General features: G+C 39.5%; 4 protein-coding genes across 4 annotated transcripts; 1 reads left to right on the top strand and 3 right to left on the bottom strand.

Moving 5' to 3' along the window:
- Positions 1-2,032: 2,032 nt before the first annotated feature.
- On the top strand, positions 2,033-10,133 carry LOC122081798 (methylthioribose kinase 1). The gene is made up of 6 exons (XM_042649088.1): positions 2,033-2,469; positions 3,327-3,636; positions 4,622-4,793; positions 4,926-5,127; positions 6,504-6,718; positions 9,744-10,133. The coding sequence occupies exons 1-6, from the start codon at positions 2,284-2,286 to the stop codon at positions 9,901-9,903; spliced, it is 1,245 nt and encodes a 414-aa protein (XP_042505022.1). The 5' UTR covers positions 2,033-2,283; the 3' UTR covers positions 9,904-10,133.
- Positions 10,134-10,484: 351 nt separating this feature from the next.
- On the bottom strand, positions 10,485-13,325 carry LOC122082238 (putative pentatricopeptide repeat-containing protein At5g52630). The gene has a single exon (XM_042649705.1). The coding sequence runs from the start codon at positions 13,323-13,325 to the stop codon at positions 10,485-10,487; it is 2,841 nt and encodes a 946-aa protein (XP_042505639.1).
- Positions 13,326-14,150: 825 nt separating this feature from the next.
- Positions 14,151-15,140, bottom strand: LOC122082772. Its single transcript, XM_042650541.1, has one exon. It carries the CDS (start codon positions 15,095-15,097, stop codon positions 14,405-14,407), a length of 693 nt encoding a protein of 230 aa, XP_042506475.1. The 5' UTR covers positions 15,098-15,140; the 3' UTR covers positions 14,151-14,404.
- A 1,562-nt stretch (positions 15,141-16,702) lies between these two features.
- Positions 16,703-17,666, bottom strand: LOC122082835. Its single transcript, XM_042650621.1, has one exon. The coding sequence runs from the start codon at positions 17,627-17,629 to the stop codon at positions 16,934-16,936; it is 696 nt and encodes a 231-aa protein (XP_042506555.1). The 5' UTR covers positions 17,630-17,666; the 3' UTR covers positions 16,703-16,933.
- Positions 17,667-18,721: the final 1,055 nt, after the last annotated feature.

Genomic DNA, 18,721 nt, shown 5'->3' with positions numbered 1-18,721 from the left:
TTTTTTCCCACTTCCAGTCCCTTTACTTTCCCTTGAAACATGGTGGATCTTAAAAAACAAAAATTGATAAATTGAAATCTGATTAGATGGAACTATGGAAGGCCTAATATCAAACTGGAACCAATTCAACTCAATCAGGATCGAACCAAATCAAACCAATTGACACAGTCAAATGGTCTGTCTTCTCTATACTCTATTCTAAAAATCAAAATCAGATCGGCCACTAATCGATCTGGATTATAGACATTCTGATCAAACAAATTCTAGTTCTTTTTTCACTGAATCACTAGGTTTTCAAATACGAGGAGTTGATTATTTGGAAAATGGATCAGCTATTCGTATGATCACTTGGTCGTGCGAGTCAACATCCAACATTGGTCATTTTTGTTTCCAAATATATATCTGTTATCCCTGTAATAGTAGAAAGAAATACACTATTAGATGCTGACTCGTACAATCAGGTGATCCTACGAACAATGGATCCTATCTCGATTATTTGATTTCTAAATCGAATTTTGACCAAACGACTTGAGCTCTCCTCCTGCCCCGATTTTTCAGGGACTTTTGAGTGCTCAAAAACCATCAAAGGATATGGGAATGAACACTGATATATTCCTTGTAAGGGTTCTGAGTACAGTGCACTAGAGCCTTAATGGATGGGCCATGTGGGCGGGAATTTGAAATGAGATAAAAGAGTACTACTCTACGTCTCTACCTCTAATTCTAAATAGTGAAAAGTAAAGGAATAAAAGAGTTGCATTGTAACTGAATTCGTATGTGTTGTTGATTGTCCCTTTTTCTTATATAGTTTGTGACTTAACCGTTCTTTGTATACATCATTAGCTCACTTCCCCATTAAGTTGGGCTCCTGTACACCTGTGACACCTGTGCCATGACAAACGTATCCCACGTGCACGTTATCAACCATCCTTACGTGTGGATGCCCAATTGTTTATGGGTGATGGACCTTAACATAAACCACCATGGTCAGCCCACATCTCATCTCCTCATACGAACCTTCTCTGCCATGTCTTTAGGCCCATAATTTCAAAATTTGGCACCAACACATACATGTTCTCTCATTGAATGTGAGCACTGGTGTATACATGGTCTATTACGTAGCATTTTGTTGAGGTGAGACGGTTCCTAATTGACAACATGGCCCCTACACAAGTGCAGAACTAATCAAAACCAAGGTTCTGAAACTTTAGGACAGTCATAAGATTGGTCAATATCGATACCATTACGATACCATTCTAGATTGACCTGAATCGAATCAGAAAGATCTATTTTTTTTATTATTACAATTTAACCTTTAGACCATATATTTGTATCATATGTATCTGGATGAGGGACTGATTAAGGTCCATATCATTACAATCTAGTCCATACTGATCGATTCAATCTGACAAAAATTTCAATCCAATTTTAAAATCATGACGAGAGCACTAGTGAATTTATATGGGGTGGGACGGCTATTTCGTCCCTCCCAAGTCCCAACCTCACTGTTTGTGGGTGTAGAGACCCAGGGCCCGTTTGATAACGTTTCTGTCGTTTATGTTTCAAGAAACGGCAGAAACATAAATTTCCGTTTCTAGAAACAGATTCGGAATTGAAGTTGTTTGATAAGTCATGTGTTTTAGAGGTCGATGGTAACCAGTGAAAGAATTACCACAAGTCGTTTCCAGAAACAACGAAACAAGTTGAACTTGTTTCACCTGGGTCGTTTCTTGAACCATAAATAAGTAAAAATTTCTATTTCTATTTATAAAAATAAGTGAAATGAAACAGTTTTATCAAATGCTTTTTGCTCCATTTTTGCTGTTTCTATGACAGAACGCGTTTCTTGAAATGTTTTCAAACGGCCCAGTCTCCTCGGTTCCTTTTTCCTTAAAAATGGAAAATAGCGTATGGGACACGTACGTTTAGTTTTTCAAAATAAAAGAAAAGGACTAGGTTCAATGTACCTAGTGTTTTTTTTTCCTCTTTTATCAGCATCCCAGATTCCCAGATTTTTCAGTTTTTTGTCCCCCTATCGTAACTTTTGATCGAAGAAATAATTTAGGAGGAAAACACGAAACTTTCTCCAATAAATTATTTCAAATAAATCAGTACCGTCGTTTTGGAACTAAAATTTGGTTGCAGCTCAATCTGAATTCTCAAGGGAAAGAGGCACAGAACCCCAAATTTTCTTGTTCTGTTCGTTCCATTCTATTTTTCTCACTTGGCACGCAGCCGCTTCTCAGCCAACACTGTCACTGCCACTCACCAGCGCCACTGCTCATGGAAGCGAACGGTTTCCGGCCATTGGACGAGAAGTCGCTGGTGGAATACATAAAGGCGACACCTGCTTTGAGTTCAAAGCTTGGGAACCAGTTCGATGGCTTGCTTATCAAAGAAGTCGGAGACGGCAATCTCAATTTCGTTTACATCGTCGTTGGATCTGCTGGTTCTTTCGTCATCAAGCAGGTAACTAATTCTTTCCTTCTAAGTTTCTTCTTGCATTTCAGGGACTTCAGTAAAAGTTCCTATCTCAGCCAACACATTTCGACCTTCGACTGATTGAAAGAGGTATATTGTCGAGTAGTTTACGTGCGTGCCACATATTACCGGTGATAACTACCAGCTGCATCTGAAATTGGGGGAGTGACAGTTGAGCCCTGAAAATTTATCGGTCGGGACTGAAAGATGAATAAAATTAGGTCTTACCCAAAAAAAAAAAAAAGGTGGTGGGATTCCATGATGGTATGATATTAGTTTCTTCTTCTTTAGCATTTATTTCCATTTGGCTATCCAGATCGACCGTAAATGCCCCTGCAGGAGAACTGTTGCTGCTGTGTTAGCTCTGATGTGTTCCTTCCTTTTTGAAATGGAAATTCATTGAATTTATACGGTGTCTGTTTGCCAAAAGTTAGGAACTTTTGAGTTTTGAGTCCTTGAAATTGTTCTTGCAGACCTTTTATGAAAGAGTACTTCTCATTGGATGTTAGAATGTTAGAAACATTTTAGTGTTGGTTGAATCAAGGATGTACAATTCCTTTCGGGTCACCGCTATGGTTCAGCAGTTTGCATTGCTAACAGTGGCACTTCAAAAATCCATTATCCATGCTTGGCCGTTTATTGTCTTCAACTCTTTTGAAAGGGTAGGAAAATTAGGAGAATTCTTCAGGAAGAAATCCATTGGATGGATATTACAATCAATCTATGCTAGGAGATCATTTTATAATTTTATTTTTTTTGAAAATCATAACTTTTTCCTCTCCTCCCTCCTTTTACTTTATTCTGCTGAATTGTGGTCATTGCATGTTGGTTTTGAGTGAATACAGGCTATTCCTTACATTCGTTGCATAGGGGAGACATGGCCTATGACAAAGGAACGTGCATATTTTGAGGCACTGACCCTAAAAGAGGAAGGCCGCTTATGCCCTGATCATGTACCAGAAGTTTATCATTTTGACCGTTCTATGTCCTTGATAGGAATGCGTTACCTGGAACCTCCACATATCATCTTGCGGAAAGGCTTGATCACTGGAGTTGAATACCCATTGCTTGCAGAGCACATGTCGGATTTTATGGCAACGACTCTTTTCTTCACATCCCTTCTTTACCTTTCAACCACAGATCACAAACGAGCTGGTAACTTACCTTTGTACATCCTTGTTTTGTGCAAGTTTTACAGATTCCTGACCAAGTGTGGTGGTGGTTATTTAATAGCCCCCTTTGCCTATTTGCAGTTGATACAGATGCATTTCCTTTCACTTGTTCCTCCAGATTTAGCTTTTAATGTAACTTCAAGTTCATACATATTCAATGGATGGTTATTTAGTACACCTATGAATTTGATTGGGCCGAGCTTGTTCTACATTCTTAAGGGCTCTTGATTTCATTGCAAGTCCTAAGTTCAAAGCTTTTGCATCCAATGGATGTGGTCAGCAGAACTTATCCCAAGTGCAGTGGCTGCCTCAGGATAAGAGATGGATAGTTAATATAGTTTTTACTAGTAAATTCTGTGATAGAATGGGTGTTTTCAGTGCTATAGACTCTCTGTATTTACTGTTTTATTTAGTTTTATTTTATTTTTAACATAATTACATGTTTTGGCTTATTACCATTGTTTATTCTAATTTAAAATTTCCAGTATAACTGTAAGAATTTATAACACCATAGCCGTAAATTGTGAACCATTGTGTACTCTATGTTATATGTTTATCTATGTAAAATCTTGCAAAAGAAGTTTGAGATCAGTAGCAGCCAATCATAATTCAGTCAACACAGTGACATTCTAATCACAGAATCAAGAGGAAGGTATTAAAATAATCAATATCCTAAATCAGGTAGTGGGAAACTTAAATTAGGAAGTTCCTTGGCTTTGTGATCTAGCGATGTCTAAAATAGAAATAACCTTGGTGTTTATCTGATAAAAAGCGAATGCAAACCAGAAACCCTAGGGTAGACTTGGCCAACTACTCCGCTAGCCTAGGTTCCAAGTTAGGTTGTGATTAAGCTTAGATGATCATTGGTGCTTACCGTGCTTAGGTTACAAATTGACTGCTTTTATCAGTGTTCTATTTTTATTCGTGCCTGCTTGATCTGACAGTTGTGTTCTTCATGCTTTGTGCAGTTTCCGAATTTTGTGGGAATGTGGAATTATGCAGGCTTACTGAGCAGGTTGTTTTCTCAGACCCCTACAGGGTGGCTCAATATAACCGCTGTACTCCTCATCTTGATCATGATGCTGAGGCAGTTCGGAATGATAATGCGTTGAAGCTTGAAGTTGCTGAGTTGAAAACCATGTACTGTACTGATCTTGCTCTATTTTTTTTTTCCATTATTCTCGATGAATTGACAGACTTAAATAACTGTTGGTTAGTTTTAAGAGATTATACATGCATTCTTCATAGATCGTAATTATTTTCAACCTGTAGGTTTTGCGAGAGAACCCAGGCCCTTATCCATGGGGATCTTCATACTGGTTCTGTCATGGTGACAAGTGATTCTACTCAGGTTATAGATCCAGAGTTTGCATTTTATGGACCAATGGGGTTTGATATAGGGGCCTTTCTGGGAAACTTGTTTTTGTCTTTCTTTTCACAAGATGGGCATGCTGATCAGGGGAATGACCGCAGAGTATGTATCACATTTACCTCTAATTACTTCAGAGCTGGTTGTCGAGTCATTAGTTTGTGACACTTAAATTTCTTATACCTGGATGGACTTTGTACTAATTGTGGGGTTATATGATTAAAAACCATGAATTTATATCCCAGGAAAGTGATTCTTTGACTGCTCTGACCTTTTTGGTGATCAATTAACTTTCACTTCATTTCTTTGGGTTGGGGGGAGGGTGAAGGTTGGGTGTATGGAATGCAGCCTATTGGAGTGGTGAGATAGAAGCCTTCCTGCTTCTATAAATGCTATAGAAGACCATATCTGTCGGGTTTCTAGAATCCTAAGAACTAAGGGTCTAGAAACTAAAATTCCAGAATCGCATTGAAGAAAGAATAACCAGATTCAATAGATTTTAGATATATGGCAATCACTATTCAAATCGAAGTGAAATCTTGATCGTGGGTCTATGGTCAAGAGTAAATCCACCAAAGAAGAACCTGATCCAATGGCTGGATTTTATGAACAGTCCTGTTTCAGAGTTTGCAACTTAAGATCCTAAAAACTAGGAACTCAAGTAATTCATAAAATACTTGATAGAAACTGATCAAAAACAGGTCTGATCACAGCAATAGATTAGTGAACAGATCTGAGTTATACACACAAAATATTTATCTTAATCGCAGCAAAATCCGTAGCCTAATGGATAACTATTGACCATCAGAGTTCCAACGGATTGGGACTCTAATGTTTCAAACTCTGAATTTGGAACCGTAGGAATGCTTAGGACTCATATATATATATATATATATATATCACGACTTTTCTTTTTTTTGGTTTCTTAAATCTCTTCCTACACCTTTTACTTATTCACTGGGAAATCCCAGGGGCCTTGATTAGCTTTTCTGCGTGATTTTATTCCAATGTTTCTCTACCTATATTCTTATGATTCTCAAAGTTTCACCAATTTAACATATTTCTCGTGAGAAATGATATCAATTTTGAGAATAATAATCTCCTATATAGCTGGTCATGAAGGAGGACAGTGAAGCAATCATTATCGGTAACCTCAAGGAAGTTGGACTTTCTCATCAAACATTATTTGCCTCCCATGGCATGCCTTATTCTGATTCTGTGATCTGGAAGATGTTTGGGTTCATCAAACTAGCATATTACGATTCACCATATCCCCCAATATGTTGCAACATTATGCTTTGTAGTATTATAATCCTGGGATATAGAAAACAGTTCATGGGTCAGAAAACTGATATATTTCACCTTAACTTTTACAATATTCTCTTTTCATATTTTCGGACTTAAACCCATCATATATCACCATGAGTGGTATAAATGATGTTCTCTAATGAAGCATGTCTATAAATGATGTTCTCATGCAGGCATACAAAATATGGATCTTGAAAACCATAGAAGAGACATGGAACCTTTTTGAGAAGAAATTCACCACACTTTGGAATGAACACAAGGATGGAACTGGTGAGCTATATTTTCCTGATATATACAATAGCCCCGAGCTTCAGCTGCTTGCACGGGGAAAGTACATGAAGAGCTTGTTTCATGACAGCCTTGGATTTGGGGCCGCTAAAATGATAAGGTCACACGCTTATCCATTCTCTCTGCTTTATTTTATTTACCTGCTGCTTTGTTTTCCTATATCCCCTATATCTTTCTGATTGGTAGTGGTTGGCACTAATAGTGGGATTTCTATGGGCATCCAATGCAAGATTTTTGGACCATAAGATAGTTTTCAGTGTCATTCACATATGAGGAACACCATAAACCTTTTCACTTTCCTGAGGCTAGTATTCAAATTTCAAATTGCAAAGAATCCTACAAGGTTTGATTGCAGTTCCTACTTGTGACTTTTCTATGGGTCTTTGTCTACTTGCAAGTTTTGTTTGGTATTGGTGCTGTTTTATTAACTTTTTTGGACCAAAAGATAGTTCTCCAATATCATTCATATTTGAAGGTACCTTAAAACCTTTTCACGTGCCTGTTGCTAGTGTTTCAAATTTCAACTTGCACAAAATCCTGCAAGGTTCAACAGTAGTTTCTGTTTATAAAATTTCCTAGGGATTTTATTACTTGACAATCTTGTTTTGTTTTGGTGTCATTTGAAAGGTTATTCAATTACTTTTCCCATGAGATCAAGACATTTAGGGGCCGTTTGATAACACTTCTATCCCTGGAGAGTGTTCTTTTACAGAAGTGGTCTTTTTCGATTCCATGCTGTGAAGACACTCTGGCGGAATAGAAACAGCGTTTGGTAAAACTATTTCAGAAATGTCCTTAGAACAGGAAAAGAAAAGAAACAACGTTTGACAAACACTTCTATTCCTGAATTGTTGAACAGCCTTTGCCCATATGCACTATGTTCAGTATATGAATCCATTCGGACTTGTTGAGGATTCATGAATTGCTGAACAGCCTGAACTCCATTTGGTTTAATGCCCAAGTGAGGAGATGGGGCAGCCATTGTCATGTGCATAGCAGATACAAACTGATGAGGCAACTGTTGCGTGTGATCAGCATGCCAGTACATGGATCCTGGTGAAATACCCATCAGCTGAGGATTTACATACCCAATTTGGGAAGAAAAGTGGGGATCTACATAACCCTGCATGTAAGCTGCAGCAGATGGAAACTCCATTGCAGAAGGTTTATGCAATTCAAAACCCAATGGGGGCTGTGTTTGTACCATTGCAGGCAATGACCTCGTCAGGGAGTTGGTATTTGACTACCACAGGCTGCGCCGAAACCGAATCATTGCAACCCTCAGCGGTCCCCTGATCGGCCGCATTGCCCCCAATTCGGTTCCCATAACTAGGAACTTCAGGAAACCCAACAGCAACAACACTGCCACAACCAGAGCCAAGTGGAGCAGTTGGTGGGCGAGGGAACCAAGCCATGGGAGGATTCCCAAACCCTAATCCTACAAATCCAGCATCAGAAACCGTCACTGCAAGATAGTAAGCCGGTCTTGACCTCGGGCTAATGACCTCATGAACTGGATTCAGTGGGAAAAACCCCTCTACGGTCCTCGCAGCGGCAGTAGCATTGGCGGCAAGTAGCATTGGCGGCAATGTTGCAGGGAAGCGGTGACCGAGAGAGAGAGACTGTTGCAGGGAAGAGGCGACCGAGAGAGAGAGAGAGAAAGAGAGAGAGGGAGAGAGAACCTGTTGCAGGGAAGCGGCGACCGAGAGAGAGAGAGAGAAAGAGAGAGAGGGAGAGAGAACCTGTTGCAGGGAAGCGGCGGATTTGGGGATTTTTGATCGGGAGTTGTAGTAAAGGGGTTTGTGGGGTTTTGGAGGGTTTTTGTTCTTTTAAGTTAGTAGAAGAATAGAAAAGTAACTTTTTTGTACTCTTGCAATGTATTCTTTATTCATTCTTTTTCATTGGTTCATTCTAGGGGAATACAAAAATGAACCGGACGTGCCAAACATATTTCTGTTCTATTTGCATTCCCGCAGAATAGAAGAACACCAGAAACATTCTCCCAGAGTGTTATCAAACGGCCCCTTAAGATCTGCAAATTGGGAAACCTATGGCCAAGATTCTGAGTGGCCAAATTCCCGTGCAGACTGCTACTAGTGATTTAATGAACTTACATTTTCCACCATTTCAAAATTATGAGTGCTTTAGATGTGACAGACTGCCACCTTAGTAGCTTTTATGTGGACTAAAAACCACTTCACACAACTATTGTATTCTAAGACTTGACATAGATTACCTTGCAAATCCCCCCCACCCCCCGGTTTGGCATATTGAAGTGCAAAAGGATATATGATGACTAGGTTACTATTGCATTTTGCATATTGTTGAGCTGCCTGCTTTCCCCCCACCCTGCTTTCTTGTTTTCGGTACTCAATGTATGTTGAAGTAGGATGTTAAGTTGAAATGAAATCCTTGAGTCCTTGTCATCATTAATAAAAATTATTACCGGTCATCACTTACATGAATTCCTCCCTACTTATTGTGAGGATAACACGGGACATGTTTGTGTGAATGCATCCTTCTAAACTTTGACTGACCTTAATCTCTACTTGGGTGAGCTACTTGAGATAAGTTTACGCCAGCGGCCAAGCTAACAACACAATTTTTTTTTTTCCCATTTAAACAACCCTCTTCTGGTTATAGAGGGAAGGGCGGGGGGCAGTTTGTATATTTCTTGGGAAATACATCTTAAAACAATTCTTGTTTACTATCAAAATGATTTGGCATCTAGAACCTTAGCATTGATTTTCCTCATAAATTACTCATCGGTTGGAATTCATAACCGATAATTTACAAAGGAACAAAATAATCCGTGACATATTTAGACATATGATTAACGTCCTTTAATGTTGTCACCATCTGATGATGGGTAATTACTTCGGGGGGAATGAGCATAACTCAAAAATTATCAGATTAACCATGTATCAAATAAGTGGCGTGGTTTTAACTAGGTATAATGTGCATTAACATGTCAACTGGAAAAGAATGGGCCGGGGTGGAAACAACCTCCCTTTGCAGTTAATCTCGTATTGCTTCAAGTTATCTGATTTAAGTTATGTGGACCTGTGTGTTAATAATTCAATTGAAACATTTCACAACTCAACTATTTATTTGTTAATTTGCAGGAGACTAGTGGGTGTAGCTCATGTCGAGGATTTTGAATCAATTCAGGATGTTAGCAAAAGAGCAGACTGTGAGCGTAGAGCTCTCAACTTTGCAAAGATGCTTATGAAGGAAAGACGTGGATTCAAGACCATCAATCAAGTTGTAGCAGCCATTCAGTAATTCAAAATTTAAACCATGTTTAGTTGGTTCATATATGGTTAGTCTTTTTGGTGATGATACAAAGGGCTTCTTCACAAATAAGTTGTGTGACTTGTCGTCATACCATAGTATGTGTATTTTCAGTTCTTTGTTTCCCTTTCTTTGTGTCTTTCAGAAGGTTATGCTCACACATTTGAAGATGGAAAACAGAGAAAAGAGAAGATAAAAGTGTAACCAGTGGCTTGCCACCACACACCTGGACCAGAATCTCATTGTTCCCTAGGGCTTCCCACCCTTCACTGAATTATCACAAGTCTTTTAAAAGCAAGTAACCATTCAGATTCTTTGTAGGAAACTAAAGACTCTAATCATGGCCGCAAGGGGGGGGGGGGGGGGGGTTGTGTTTGAGAAATATTTAGTAACGAGGGACTACGAGCAAAATATCAGATAATTGGTGATATGTTTCTGTCTCAGGTGGACATTTGGGTTTTGTATATCTAATTCATCTACAGTATAATTAATCATAAAAGGAGATTTACAGGTAATCTTCTGCATATCCAAACCAATTGACATCCTTTTCCTCTTATTTTTGTTGATTTATGCTACCAATAATCACTACATGAGCACTTACCGTCCTTGAAGAAATGAAACCGACGTGAATCTCTTATCACAATCTCTTTTCCCTCCACCTGAGAAACAAACTTCATCCAGTTATGACAATCCCTGCATATTCTTAGGTTCTTGATTACCCTGATTGCAGCTTTGCTTCTTCTGGGCAAGCTCTGTAATAGACCTAACGATACAGCCAGCTTCTCACTGTGAAAACTTACAATTATTTCCTTCTGCAACTCTGCAACATCGTGACGCACATCTGCAGTCCTTGGGACATAGCCAATTGCCCTACAGCTGCTGTCCAACTCCTCCATCTTCTCATAGATCTCCTTCCTCAGTGGGTGAGATATATCTCCAGCTACCAAGATGTGTCTCTTGTTTTCTGCTTCTATCCAACTATAACCAGTTTCCTTTTTCAACCCCTTTTCTCTCATCAATTTCCTCACCCTTGTTGCATCCTCCCACATACCCGAGGTAGCATAAAGATTTGACAGAAGAATATGGGTAGTCTCATCATCAGGCTCTGCCTCAAGAATCCTAGTTGCAGCATGCACACCAAGCTGAAGTTGCTTATGAGCATGGCATCCCCCAAGTAACACTCTCCACAGGCTCAAGGAATCACCATGGTTGGGATCAAGGAGGGCAGTTCCTGCCTCAACCAACTTCTCCGCACTTTCAAAGTCACCTAAACGACTAAACAGATCAACCATGCAAGCATAATGCTCAATTCTTGGCTTTAAACTGTGATCCGTCCTCATGGAACTGAAGTAGTGTGTACCTTCATCAACTAGACCTGCATGAGCACAAGCTGTTAGCAGTCCAAGGAAAGTTATGGAATTAGGCTTGACATTGTTTTCTTCCATCCTCTTGAAGAGTTGGAGAGATTCAAAGGCCATGCCATGATGTGCGTACCCTGTGATCATGGCTGTCCAGGAGAAGACATCTTTGCTTGCCATTTTTTCGAATACTTTGGTCGCATCTTCTATGCTTCCACACTTCGAATACATGGATATCAAGGCATTATTGATTGACAATACACATGTCTTACCGGTAAAGCTTTTCAGGTGGCTGTATTTTATGATAATAGCATGAAATTGCTTTCCTAGTTGCAGGGAAACTAATCGACCACAGGCAGTGAGAACTACTGAAAATGTGAAATTATCTACAGGCAAGAACTGCTCATGCATATCCAAAAATATCATAATAGCATCGCTAGGCCGCCCGTTCATGGAATATCCATCCATCATCGCATTCCAAGAGTAAGAATCCCTAATGCCCATACCATCAAAAATCTTCTCGGTATCTGCCATTCGGTTCAACTTTGTATACATTGTGAGTATGGCATTGCACGTTGAGGTGGCCATTCTAACAGAAGAAGTCCTCCTTAATATGTAACCATGAATCTCCTTTCCACCTCTGAGATACTTAGACCCGGATGCGTTGGATGAGGCAGCAGTAAGAATAACAGTAAAAGTATGATCGTCTGGCTTAATCCGAGATAGCTGCATTTCTTTAAAGAGTTTGAAGCAGTTCTCCCATTGCTCATACTGCTCATAGACTGTGAGCATGGAATTCCATGTGACCACATCCTTGAAGGGTGCCCTGTCGAAAACAACCCTTGCTTTGTCCATTTCCCTGCACTTGGAGTACATGGTGATTAAGGAATTCGCTATGCTTATTTCTAGTTCAAGTCCTGATCTGATCATACGACCATGAATCTCTCGCCCATATTTTAAAGCTGAAACTCCAGAAATAGCTCTGATCACACTTAGAAAAGTGATGCGGTTAGGTTGCACCAATGCTCCATATCTTAGCATACAATGAAAAACATCTATGGCAGCCTTACCTTCTCCGTTCTGTTCGTTCCCTGCAATGATTGCATTCCATGATACAACATCCTTCTCAGATATCAATTTGAATGACCGGTTCGCATCTTCCAACTTCTCACACCGACTGTAAAATGTAATGAGAGAATTTCCAACCATTGTTGCATGAATTAGACCAGTTTTGATGATCCTTCCATGAGTTACCATTCCATATCTTTCAGCTCCCACAGAACCACAAGCATTGATAATGCTAGCAAAAGTTTGCTCAGTTGGGGTTGACAGTCCAGTAGAAAGCATAGCACCAAACAGTTGAAAGGCTTCAACCAAGCATCCATTTAAGATATAGGCAGCTATTATTGAATTCCAAGACAGAGCATCATCTAAAGAAGATATAGGAACCTCATCAAAAACCTGTCGTGCATCATCCAAGAGCCCATAATTGGAATACATGGTTATGAGAGAAGCACGCAGCTCGGCATCTTGGCCGAGACCCACCCGTGTTAACCACCCATGGAGCTGTCTAGCGGTTGAAACCTCCCTTAGAAAAGAACTGGCTTTGAGGAGACATCCCAAGGCGAAGTCATTGGGTCTAAATCCTTCTTCCAACATTTCCTCAAACAAATGAAATGCTTCCAAAGAATTCCCACACCAGGAATAAGCAGAAATGATGGTAGACCAAGAGAACTCATTTCTGAATGGCATTTCATCGAACAATATCCGTGCATCATCCAATCTTCCTTGTTTAATGAAAGACTTCAGAAGGTTGTTATGGGCGAAGGTGCTGGGCAGGCACCGAGAAAATCCATTGCCGTCTAGTTCAAGTAGTAGTTGTGAAGTCTCCTCTACTTGTCCCCGGGAACACAACGATTGGAGAAATGAAGCTTTCTGCTTACAGTTACGAAAAATGGGGTTTACATGATGACGGTTGGAATGGTCGTTAGGTAGTTGGCCAACTGATGAAGGTTCTGATACGGCAAGTAAAGAAACGGTTGCCATGGCTGCCATGGCGGAAATATGTTAAACTTCCATTGATAAACAAGGAAATACATACAACCAGACGGCCAAACCATATCTGTTTGATTCTATTGGATTGAATCCAGACAAACTCGTCCAAGGTCATTTTCAAAAGAAGGGAGAGGGATAGGTATGCTGTCCATATACGGTAAGCTAGCACACAACGTCAATGTGTTGCCGATGATTCATCATACAGGAGGACAATGGATGTTAACTTACCGTATATCAGTATAGCTAGTGGTGTCAATCCCAAGCCCACATCGATTATTAAACGTGTTGAGTTCAGGCTTGGTCTATTTATAAATAGGCAATACATGGTGTAAGGAGGGAAGCCCAACGGGTGCCTGATTGGTTGGGTCTGTTTACAAATCTGACTAGACTCGATACGTTTAGTCTGATCGTTTATATGTATATTTTGATTTTTTTATAGAATAGAGTATATATTGATATTTTTATTAATTATTGAATGTAATTAAGTATAATATCTTTTCTAGATTGTTGATGATTTAATAAAATATTTTAAATTATTTTAAATTATTAAGATAATAAAATATCATTTAAGACATGTTTAAAGTTTTATTGATATATTACCTTGTTTAAGGCCCAATAATAGCCTGATTAGGAGAAGATCGGTTAAGTCCTAGAACCCGACTAAGCCCAACATGAGACTAACCAAGATCGACTCAATCCTTGAATAAGTAAGTAGGTCACGATCCAAGGGTATAGGGGTCTGACTAAGCCTGACCGAGATCGATACAACCCAACTTATTGATACCTTAAGCATATCCAACATTTTCCCTTAAGAAAATAATAAAACGACAATTTGAAAAAGAAGTTTACAAATGATAGGATGGCTATTGTCCAAGCTGATTGGATCCGCGATTTCAAATAATTAGTAAATCTTCTTGTGACTTATTCAATCAGTATAAACCCCATGAAAGATCTATGAAAGATATTATCACTTATTTTATTATAAAACTGTATGATAGATCTGATAATACAAATCTCACGAAAGTCTTATTCACTTAGAAAAATATAATAATAATAATAATAATAGTGTTCCTCTCCTCTTATTTCCCGTACTTAGCCTTGTAATCAGTCCAGAGTTGGTCCACCGTCTTCCCCAATAGGTCTTGGAAGAAGGAGTCACTATAACCAGTCCTCATCTTTTTGTTGAGAGCAGCCACAAATCCATTACTGAGACTGTTACAGTAGTCAAGGAAGTAGGCGGTGACGTCGTAGCCTTGGTCCCACCGATCCCCATCACCCGGTTTCACCCAGTGAGAAGGCGCATACCCGGCCTTCAACCTCACATAGTCTGCAAACCCTTCGATTAAACCAGTCGGAGCCTGTCCGTTACCGTTCCACTGCCACACGTGAGTCATTTCATGGTACAGAACGCCGGTGATCTCAGTCTTCACGTCGCCGGAGTAGCTACCGATGTAGGTGGCACTGACGTGGATCTCGTTGTTGCTAGTGTAGGCCACTCCATCCATGGTCTCCACGAACATGGAAACGCTCGCTACGCTCTTCTTGTCGGCATCGGTTGTCTGCTCAAAGGTTTGCCAGATGAATTGGGTGGCCGATATCAGAGTCTGTTTGCTGTAATCGATGCCAATTTCGTTGGAAAATCTGGTTCCTCCGGTTGTTCCGGCGGCGTTGTTGGTTACTTGGTAATCTACGGTGATTGCCAGTACCACTGTCAACACCAGCAGAGGTGATAAGAGGAAGAAGAAGAACCTCCTTTGAGCAGCCATTGCCATTGCTGTATCAAGGTATTGAACTATGACAAAACTGTTATCCTCCCCTCTTTCTTTTATAGGCCAAGAGGGAAAAAAATCGTATGTAATTCAGGTCTCGTACAATTCCTTCAAATATCACCTTTAGTGGTGACTCACCCCTGAAGGTGGTATTTTACGAAATTGTACGAGATTGAAATTACAACGATATCAACCCGACCGACGAAATATTTAAAAGGGGGATTTGATGTTGACTCTGACTTTGACAAATCAAAATTAGATCTGGGCCTAAGTCACAGCGTCTGCGCGCACACGGTAATGGAAAGAACTTTTGTGAGAGAGAGAGAGAGAGAGGGCCCCAAAGCACACGGTGAAGGACAGAACCTTAAAAGTCCCAACAAACCATGATTTTTCAAGGATTTGATATTTTAGGGCATATAGTTTTCATATAAATTGAGAAAATGATATACAATCGGTAGTATATACCTTTTTCTTTTTTGCTAGAAAATTGTGGATGGTATATATGTTTGCTCTTCTCCATGACACTCTTTTAATACTCGCTTTTCCTTCATCATATGAATCTTTTATATATAAATTGGGAGACATCTTTCCTCGTGCTCCCATTGATTTGGAGTGGGAGATAGATGCCCATGCAGTAAGGTGGTGTCAGGTGTGTATGTCTCTTTCCATATAAATTTTTTGGGTATAATAAAGTCTAAAATTTAAATAAAACTTTAGAAGAAAATAGAGAATTTCACATTAATAATATATTCATGGATAGTTATTTAGGTAACAAAGAATATTGATTTTGAAATTTGACACGTGACTAATCTAGATCATGTTCTCTCTATCCAATGGTTGGAATGGATATATCATCTATACATGTGGTAGAAATAGATGCCTTCTCACATTTGGAAATAAAAAATTCTTCTCCTAAGTGAATAAGGCATTTATGAGTTGTGTCATCAAAAGGTATCGTGAGTCTATGACCCTTATGCTAGTGCGGAGACCAATGGGAGCCCACGAAAGCATTAACATAGGCAGAGTTTTCCTTTTTCATGAGGGATGGAGTGGTCATTTCATCCCCCTCTGTGTTAAGGCATAGGGATCATACTACCTTTCAAGCTTCTTTTTCCCTATTTTAAATATAAAAAGACAAGAATGCCCTCACTGAAGCATAAAAAATCCAAGATACATTATCTTTTTCAACCCTTGCTTAAATTTTAAAAGTAACCTTCATAATTAGTGCCAAACATGTCCAACAAAAATTAAGAAGTTGGAAATTTTTTGTTGTAATCAAGGTTGGAGAAAACAAAGTTGTAACCTTAACTTTTTTGCTTTCTTAGTATAACAAAATTTTTAATGAAAATAAATCATGTCATTTCACTGTATACTCGAGAAATATACAAAGTGATAATAATATTTTTGATAATGATGTGGTGATAAGTTATTTTCAATTAATTTTAAAAACCATTTTTACCCCTACTTTAAATAATTGTTAGAAATAAAACAATGCACAACAAAAACATGAAAAAGATTTATGCCAAACTATGTAGAGCCCACGCAAAACATAGATTGAGAAATCGAATCGAATCAAATCAATATCGGTTTCAACAGATCCCAATTTTGGCCGATATCATAGTAGTGTTTAGTATAGATAAAGAGTAAGACAGCAAAAAATATATTTTTTTAATTGAATCCAGGGGTATTTCTGTCAATCTAAGCCGATCTAGAATGGAACTGACCTTGACCAATCCCAACCGGCCAACCACCATTCTATTATTTATTTATTTATTTTTTTTTTGCCATATGAAACCTTAGCGCCACACAGGAGCACATTCAATTACCTTCCCTTTAATCTTAATTCCCATACTTGGCCTTGTAATCAGACCAGAGTTGGTCCACCGTCTTCCCCAACAGTTCCTGAAAGAAAGAGACACTGTAACCTGTCCTCATCCTTTTGTTGAGAACAGCCACGAATCCATTCCTGAGACTGTTACAGTAATCCAGGAAGTAAGCAGTGACATCGTACCCTTGGTCCCACCTATCCCCTCCACCCGGTTTCACCCAATGGGAAGGCGCATACCCTGCTTTCAACCTCACGTAGTCTGCAATACCTTCGATCAAACCACCTGGAGTCTGCCCATTGCCGTTCCACTGCCACACGTGAGTCATCTCATGGTAGAGAACGCCGGTGATTTCAGTCTTTACGTCGCCGGAGTAGCTTCCGATGTAGTTGGCACTGACGTGGATCTCGTTGTTGCTAGCGTAAGCCACTCCATCCATGGTCTCCACTATCATGGTCACTCTCTCTACGCTCTTCCTTTGAGCCTTACTCGTCTCCTGGAAGGTTCGCCAGATGAATTGGGTGGCTGATATTAAGGTCTGTTTGCTGTATTTGACGCCGATTTCGTTCGAAAACCGGGTTCCTCCGGCTGTTCCGGTGGCGTTGTTGATTACTTGGTATTCCACGCCATTGACACTTTGCACGGCTGTGATTGCTATAACCACCAGAGGTGATAGGAGGAAGAAGACGGACCTTCGTTGAGCAGCCATGAGCGTGTAATAGGTATTGTTTGTTCTACTGCCTTCCGTCTCTGGAGACAGAAGACACAGCTAAGTTGGATATATAAACAATATCCATTCATCTTTAGCACTCTCTCTTCCCCACTCACCAGCCACCCATCCGTCCACCCACCCACTCAGCCATCAGGGGGAAAAAATTTCCATCTTTGCGTTGACTCTAACTTTGACTATTCAAAGTACGGATGAAGAGGGTTGGAATGTTGGATACGTGGATCTAGTCCATAGCGTACTAATTGTAATCTCTGCTTGTAGTGCACTAGAAGTGTGAAAGGTTTAAGGATCGACTTCTATCACATGTGTTTCTTTCCTTTTTTTCTAGTGTGCCTGAGTTAAGTTTTCTTGAACAGTTTCTTAGCAAATCAAGTTTTCATATGGGTACTATTCTTGTAGGATCTTAATACACACATGTGCGATCCACCATAGAATTTTTAAACCATCTAAGACATGGAGACATCTGAGGTGGATATATAAACACATTTAATACATTTTTAACACTCCCACCCACCACCCACCCAAGGGGAAAGAAACACTCATCTTTACGTTGACTCTGACTTTTGTTATTCAAAGCATGACTAGTTTTCTTTCATTGGTGAAGAAAGAATATTCCAACTTGAAAGAATATCTTTACGTTGACTCTAACTTTTCGATGCTGCAAGCCCAAAAAGTCGAAGGTCCATCCAGGGGAAGTCCCACGAATGAAAACTTGGGCCTATCAAATCTTTTCGTTAATAAAGTCCACAGAAGGGCCGAAAGCCCAACAAGCCTACCCCTCATCAATGACATAGAATTTAATTTAACAATGCTTCTATCTTAATTACATACCATATTAATAGTGTATAATATATCCAACCAAAATAGCAGATATATTTAAGAGACGATGTTTCCTTTTTGTTTGAATTCAAGAGAAAAAAAAAAAAGAACCAATTACGAAGACCAGGTATCTGAGACATGCTATACTGGACACTCTGAACAATAAGTCATTTTTTTTTCTGTTATTTTTATCAAAAAAGAAGGCCAATCGGATGTGGTTTAAACAAAAAATTTTTTTTGGGGGGGGGGGGG

The sequence above is a fragment of the Macadamia integrifolia genome, chromosome 6 (genome assembly GCF_013358625.1).
Source record: "Macadamia integrifolia cultivar HAES 741 chromosome 6, SCU_Mint_v3, whole genome shotgun sequence".
Lineage (NCBI taxonomy): Eukaryota > Viridiplantae > Streptophyta > Magnoliopsida > Proteales > Proteaceae > Macadamia > Macadamia integrifolia.
The sequence above is the reverse complement of the archived record's forward strand: the minus strand, read 5'-3'. Positions and strand labels throughout refer to the sequence as shown.